At 41.0% G+C, this 8,027-nt stretch overlaps 1 protein-coding gene across 2 annotated transcripts in view; it reads right to left on the reverse strand.

Annotated features, from left to right (window-relative positions):
• STK32B (serine/threonine kinase 32B) overlaps window positions 1-6,505 on the reverse strand; it is a gene marked incomplete at both ends in the record, with an annotated part of 167,693 nt that extends 161,188 nt beyond the window's left edge. The window contains one exon of one of the 2 annotated variants that reach the window (XM_080634177.1): window positions 6,430-6,505. In XM_080634177.1, coding sequence (XP_080490303.1) covers window positions 6,430-6,505 — 76 coding nt within the window. The remainder of the gene's footprint in view (window positions 1-6,429) is intronic. The other variant, XM_080634178.1, reaches the window with a different exon arrangement.
• Window positions 6,506-8,027: the final 1,522 nt, after the last annotated feature.

An 8,027-nucleotide genomic window follows, 5' to 3' on the forward strand; every position in this document is an offset into this window, starting at 1 on the left:
GTAAGTTTGGCAGTGGTCTCTATTTTGTTCTGCATTTGTACAGACACTGGCATTAAGTTTTCTGAAATGTGCTGCACTACATGTAATCGTGCCATTATGTCTGAAGTTCAATAAATGGAAAATAAAATCGTATATAATTCAACAAGGCCATAAAACAAACAAAAAAAACCCCCATCTTATGGTCTGGGTCTTATTCATCTAAAACCTTGATATCCAGCATAAAATAATGGCCTTCAACAGCTGTGTTCTATCAATTTTTTGACACAAAACTGCGTTAGAGCATTTTTAAGTCACAATTGGGTGGTATTCCTACCCAGTTCCATTATGAAAAGGAATTGGAATATTCATCTTTGCAAAGAAAAAGGTAAAATGTAGCATAACCCACCACAAATAGAAATTGCATGAACAAACAAAAAATCCAGAAGAAATACTAACCTCACCGTATATTTGTTACTTTCACTAATGAAAGGTATTTAGATTCTAAGGCCTTTATTTAACTGTTCTGTAGGGTTATACTTTATAAAACAGTTATTTGAAAAGGATATGTTTTTAGCCTCGTGATTTGATTTCTTCGCAGTTAATGTATGACTGCCTCAGATGTTATCCACTACAGCTTAGTGGCAGCAGACTGCTGAGCACTATCTTATCACTGACAAGAACTAGATACTGAATACTTTGGTTTGCATTTGACACATTTTGGCATTTAACCATTGCTTTAAATTGGTTCCAAGTGAAACCCCCATGTGTCTTTTTTCCCTATGTCACTTTTATAGTTCTTCAGCTTCCACAGCACTTTATGTAAACTCAGCCATTATGTTCTGAATTTAGCTCTCTGAATCCATATTAATTGCAGGCCTTTTTGTGAGGATCTGTATCTGGTTTTTTGCACTTTTAGTACAAGATGGTCTTTTCAGCAACTGCTCATTTAATAACGACATTTTCTGCAACTCCCCAACAACTTAAAATCCTTTGTTTAAGGTGAAGGCTTTTCTACAGAGGAGAGGTAGATGTATTTTAAATTACAACTTAGAATTTAAAGTCTAACTCCAGAGGGTGGCTGCCATATTCTCTAGTACACAAGGTTTCCATTGAGCTCTGTAGTTATGGCATTATAGCAGAATAAAGCTTTATGACTCAAGCAAAGCAGTGGGACTTCAGCACTTCCTTGAAGTTAAGCAGACGCATATTCACTACAGTGAATCAAGGACTGGCCATGTGGAAATAAGCTAAGGCATGTTGCTATGTCTCATTTCCTTCATACAATACTACAGTTCTAAGGCATACTATGTCACAATGACCTCTGCAAAGGAATGTTCAAGCTCTGTAGCTTCAGGATACTCTGTGAAATGCTCTTCGGAAATACGTATATGCTTTAAATGTAGTCACACGCTATAAAAATAGAAACAAGAACTTTAAAAGTTCAGTGCACTTGTATCTAAAAGTAACTGCAGCAAAGCTGACTTTTTAGCCCCAAACAATCAAATACATATGCCATCTCATTTCACAGGACCAACTTCTAACCTCTAATGCTTTTGCTTCTTATCCTTTCCTCTGTATCTTCTACCACAATATAGGCAAATATGTTATTACTGTGTAGTAGTAACAGCTCTCCTGAGTCGGCCCTTTTCTGAATGACTCTTTTCTGCTATTTCACTTTCACCTGTTAAATTTCTCTGAGGTTTTAACAGAGCACGCTCAAGCAAATCCAGCATGAAAGGATCTCTTTAAAGTCACCAGGCTATTGCTAAAATATTTGTCACTTATGATATTTACTGAGAATTTGCAAATAACATTTACTGATAGTGAATATTCCCCTCACCCTTCTATTGCCATTCTTGTGAACTTATTGCTATTTTGAAGAGTTGAACATAAGGAAAAATGTACTGCCTTGCTTTCCTAGTATTAGTATTGGATACACATATTCAGGAGACAATAGCTGTTCTGAAGATAGAAATATTCAAGGTAAAGAGAGTCAACATTCCTTTGTTTCAGCAGTATTAACAAAACAGTGTAGTATCTAGCTTGAAACACTTTCCAAATGTTAGAAAAAATGTTATAGTTTCAAGCCATGAAAGTATTTTTCATTGATTGGAGGTAGCAATGGTGCTACACCAGACCTGGTTTTCTGTCCAACCTACACAGCAATAAAAATCAAGAAATGAAATATTTTTCCATTAAGCTTCTTTAGCCAGAGTGTAAACTCTAAGCATACAAAGGACTCTGATCACCAGATTTTCCTAGCTGTTGTTGTGCTTTAACCTAGGCTAAGAAGAAAGGAATGAAGTAAATACAGCATGGCTTTGCCAGAAGCTGTTTGCACAAGAGTAACCAGATGCTCTTCCTTGATGAGAAACTTATTTTGTAGATGGTAGAATTGGCTTAGATTTCATTTTTCTCAGTTTCAGTGAAGTGATATATTAAATAACGCAAGCAAAGCTGAACAAGGTGAGAATTAAATGGCAAAATGCAAGGCGGGTAACTGTGCTGGTTTTGTCTGGGATAGAGTTTATTTTCTTTGCAGTAGCTAGTATAGGGCTATGTCTTGGATTTATACTGGAATACAGTGATGTATTTGCTACTGCTGAGCAGTGCTTACACGGAATCAAGGCCTTTTCTGCTCCTCACACCACTCTACTAGCGAGTGAACTGGGGGTGAAGAAGAGGTTGAGAGGGGACAGAGCCAGGACAGCTGACCCCAGCTGACCCAAGGGATATCCCATACGACATGGTGTCATGCTCAGCATGTAAAGCTGGAGGAAGAAGAAGGAAAGGAGGATGCTTGGAGTGTTGGAGTTTGTTTTCCCAAGTAGCCATTACTTGTGACTGAGCCCTCCTTTCCTGGAAATGGCTGAACATCTGCCTGATCATGGGAAGTGATAAGTGAATTCCTTCATTTTCTTTGCTTGTGTGCATAGCTTTTGATTTACCTATTAAACTGTGTTTATGTCAACCCAGGAGTTTCTCACTTTTACTCTGGATTCTCTTCCATATCCTGCCACAGGAGGAGTGAGTGAGAGGCTGTGCAGGGCTGAGTTACCAGCTGGGGTTAGACCGTGACAGTAACATGGGAAAAAAAATGTTGGTTTTGTTTTGCTTTGTTTTGTTTTGTTTTGTTTTGTTTTGTTTTGAAATGGGAATGGTGAAGCTGACAGAGGTTAACAGCAAAGGAGATGAAGTCTGGAAACAATTCAGCTGAGTATTTACACAAAATATTCGATGAACTTGATAACTGGCATGGAGTTGATGAGAGTACTTGTAATCGAAAACATCGGTAAAGTGATGGAGAATGAGAGTATCACAAGGAAAGAAATGGGTGACCATATTTGAGACTATGAATAATAGAGATGGACCAAAATTCAGCCAAAATGCAAGGTCATGTACATAGAAACACCAAAAATTTCTGCTGTAGATTGGAGCTCATCAATGGAAATTACTGAACAGGGCACCAGTGGTCTAACTGATCACAGGGTGACTGAACTATCTACATGATATGCCCATGAAAAGGGCATATGTACTAGAAAAGTTATTCTAGTAGAGATCTAGAAGTATTTTTACTAGCACAAGTTCCTGGTGACAAGTCACCTGCAATTCTGGATTATCTGTGTGCAACCAAAACAGGTTCAAATGCATGCAGATGAGGGGCGCAGGGAATGAAAAGGCAGTATAAATAAGAGAAAATTAGAAGAGGTTTCTTGCAAACCAAAGACTGGGAGGGGACATTTTTGCTGTTTATCAGTGCACTGGAGTAATTATGGAGGGTGGAAAACACTTTATGCTAACAAAAATGTTGTAATAAACATAAATCTTATAAATAGGCTAGGAATCATTTAATCAGGAAAACAGATGCTTCTAACCAAAGAGTCAAATTCTGGAAGATCCTTCTAACAAAAACATAACATAGAGAACAAATACAGATAGTTATAAATGGTGTGCATTATGGACTTCTAAAAGATCAGTGGTACGATAATGATGTGTTATGCTGTCTGTGATAACTGGGGATTTACAGCATGTAGTCCAGCCTGGGTCACTTTTTATCATCCGAAGCATGGCAGGGGGTCTACATCCAATGAATAGTTTTTAGATCTACTCAATGGATCGACACCTTTTCTCATTAGACTGAAAGCACGAGTTGTAACTCTGGAACAGGTACTCTATAAGCTTGTCAGGCACTGTCTGGGTGCTCTTCACATACTATTTCTATGTATTTCTTTGTTAGGTTGCACACTGAATAAGTAACTTTTTCTATAATTTACAAACTGCCAATAAACTGTTTGAAACCTCTTCTTCCAAAGCCCATGTGTTATTCTACATCCATCATTAACCCATATAAATGTTAAATGATTATATTTTTTTCTGCTCATTTTTCTCATTTGAAGAAGTAGCTGTGACATTACAACAGACTAAATAGCTTGGTTTCTACTGTGCCTATGTATTTATACACAACTAATTTATTCCTGTTCTCTTTCAATTGGTAAGCATTGCGATTCTTGAGCAAAATCATACCATATCAAGAAACATTCTACTTTCCCTTGCTATACTTTCTGATTTGCCTTCTTTTTTAATTTCATAGTGAGTCCAATATTGTGGAAAATTGTGACTTTTGTAGCTACTAGTGGGACTATGAGAAACAGCTTAGTTTTGCATTAAAACTTGTAAGATACATTTTCAAAGAGATGTTTTCCTATATTATGTAGGTACTTGGGAAAATGACATCCTGAGTAATAATCTGTAAGGAGTATGGGAAATAAGTTATTGTTTTAAAAGCAGTGGACTCTTCTGAACTAGGTGGTTGTGCTAAGCATTATGTCTTAATAAGAAAAAAGAGATGATGTTAGGAACATTCATAATGGGGAAAAAAATCCAGAACAAAACAAAACCAGACAAAGAATAAATAATGACCTAATAGAAATCCATAAATACCTTATGTGCTTTTTTATTAGGTATTAATAATGGCTCTGTTACAGAATGTTTTACTGAGGGAAAAAGAACTAAGTGGCATGAAGTCTTCTCTGCAGTAATTTACTATTGAACTTTGTTCATTTTGTTCAAAAACTGTCTACAGCTTTGTGTCATGGAAAGCAAAATAAAAAAGGAATAATAATTCATGGAAACTGCTAACTTGAGAGCTCAATCAAAAGTCTGATGAAGGCTATTTCTTTACCTTGGGGTGTTTAGACAAGATTGAGACCATGCTTTCACTCCTGGGTATTTCTTATTGAGTTATCTCAAGGTTTACAAGACTAATTGCTCATGATCAAGATCTTACCTATCTTTCTCACTCATTTACATAGCACATTCTATGTTAAATGACTGAAATTTTAACTCAGTACAAGAAAATAACAGCTATTGCACCACAATTCACAAATAGTAAATAGTGTGTCCCATTCTCCTCACAAGCAATGAAGCCTTGTAAAGCAAACCTCATCAAATACCTATTCAAGCTTTGTCAAGGAATAGACATATAGTTGTGTCTTAAATTCAAGTAAAGTGCCTTCACCCTCTTTAAGCACTTTACATTCACTTAATATATATTCTCCCTACTAGCAAAACAATACCTCCATGTGTCCTGAATATATAGGGAAGAGCATAAATGTCTTTTATTTGTTAGCAGTCTCAGAAAGCCAAAACAGTGTGACAGTCTACTGAGGCACAATTGCCTCCTAATACAATACATTGGGAACATCTTGGAAAGGAACATACTCAAAATTAAGCATCCATCATCCAGATAGGCAAAAACATCTATCCCATAAGTAACATTAAGACATTTCTAGTGATAATATACAATTTTCTGCTTCCTAAGAGTGCTGTGTTCTCTTTGCCTCAAAAGCCAAAATGATTGTAATTGAAATGCATTCACATAATTCCAGCTAAATGTGGCCTATGTATGAAAATGACATGGAAATTCATAAATTGTGAGGAAACATCATATTTTATACAAACTTTTTCATTGCCTTCCAAAAACTTTACAAGATACACTTTCTTATGATGCATTACCTAGGCAGGGAGAAAAAATCTCAGAGTAATAGAGCTAGCTAAAAAAAAAGTTTCAGAAAGTAAAGGTGATTTAAGAAGTATACAGACTGAGGGAGAAATCACCGTTTAAAATGGGCAGATGGTCAAAGAGTTGCCTATAAATCAGAACAAAAAAGCGAGCACCCATCCCCAACATGATGCCCATTCATAAAGGCATGTATGAAGTTACCTGCCATGTGCTTGAACCCCAAGAGACAGCGTGCTACACTTCAGCTGAGCTCACCTAGGGGCAAATAACCAGGCAATCGGTGCGGACGGCTAAACAAAGGTGGGGTTTTCCCCTCCTCCTTCCCCTGCAGCTCATCCCCAGTAGGCAGCCCGCTCGGGGGGGATCGGTCCCAGCCCGCTCCCCGTGCAGCGCGGAGGGCGCGGTACCGCGGACAGCTCCGCACTCACCGTCCTCGTTCTCGTCGAAGACGGGCGCCCTGTGGGAGTGGCTGCCCCCCATGTTAGTCCGCGGCCGGCTCCGCATCCCCCGCCGCCAGCATCCCGCGGGGCTGGCAGGCACCCGGCAGCTGCCGGCCCGCCGCCGCTGCCTCCCCGGCCCCAGCCCCGGCCGGGGGAACCTCCGCAGGGCTAGCAGTCACCCTGCGACATGAAGGCGGTGTGTCTGCCCCTGGCAGAGATCGCTGCTGGCTGGCGCGCTCCGACTTGGCCAGTCTCTCATCGCGGAGGGGCAGGGAAGGGAGGGAGTTAGGGGAGGAGGGCGGATGGAGAAAGGGAGGGAGGGAGGAGGCGGAGGTCCTGCTGCTGGTGGCTTTTGGTAAGCGGTAAAAGCTGGATCTACCTGGATCCTGGCGGATCCTCCCTCCGCTTTTCCTCCTCCCAGACCCCCGGTCGGGGGGAGCGGAGCCCCGCTCCCTGCCCTGCCTGCAGCTCCGGCGGCGCTGCCTGATGGGGGTACAGAACTGTCCCGGCTGCCGGCGGAGGTGGCGGGCAGCGGCATCTGAGAGTTCCCGCGACCCCAGGCGGGTGAGGGGCTGAGAGGGATAAGCGCTGCCTGGGGTCGGGATGATGCAGCGCGGGGGATGCGGGCAGCTGATGGAGCTTCACTGAGTTTACAAAGGGGAAAAGGAGGAAGAAAGCAGAAATCCCCGTTTGTCTTCCCTCTTGGGAAACACCTTCGGGGTGCGGGGACAGACCCCCGGGGCGGGGCGGGGCGGGGAGCCCGGGCACACATCGCCACCTGCCGGTGGGACACGACGGGCTGCAGGAGGGGGACGGGGGTCTTGGGAAGTGTCCGTCCGCCTGTGCAGTTAAGATATATATATCATAGAATCAGCTAGGTTGGAAAAGACCTTTAAGATTATCGAGCCCAATATATGTGTGTTTTTATATATATATATAGCATCTGTGTCTTGAAATGACTTCACAGTGAAAGTGTATTAGGTAAAACAACCAGAAACATTCACGTACAACATGAATCACATGCTATGGAGTGAGTAGTAAGGTATTTCTAGAATTCTTGTTGATATTTATACACAGAAATCACCGTGCCACTCCCTTCCAAAAATGCCACCATTAGCAACTTCTGAAGGTGAAGTAGAAACAATTACCTGGGAAAGTTTCTCCCAAGGGAAACAGGTTGGAAATAAAACCAAGTCCATTATTATTGTATTTATGTCAAAGTCTGTGCAGTTTCTGTAGGGGAAACCCACAGATAAAAAATCAAACGGAATTTGCATTTTTGTCTTCTCCCCTGTTACAAGGAGACAAGAGGTAGAAGGAACAGGAGCCTGAATCCAGGGTGCATGCATTTTCATATCATCATCATGGCTTGTCTTTGCGAACAAAGATTTGGGAAGGGCTTTACCCACACTTACTACAAGCACGCTGATGACTAAAAAGGCCAATGTGGGATAGGCAAATCTGCTTGCAAAAAGCACAGTGAAAGGTCTCCTTGGGTGGTATAGGTAAGGCACGATTCTTTCTACATTGTCTTTTCTCCTCAAGACTAATTCTGCGTGTGCTCTCAAAGGAGACAACGACATTAT

This window comes from Psittacula echo (assembly GCF_963264785.1).
Source record: "Psittacula echo genome assembly, chromosome: 1".
In the NCBI taxonomy this organism is placed as follows: Eukaryota; Metazoa; Chordata; class Aves; order Psittaciformes; family Psittacidae; genus Psittacula; species Psittacula echo.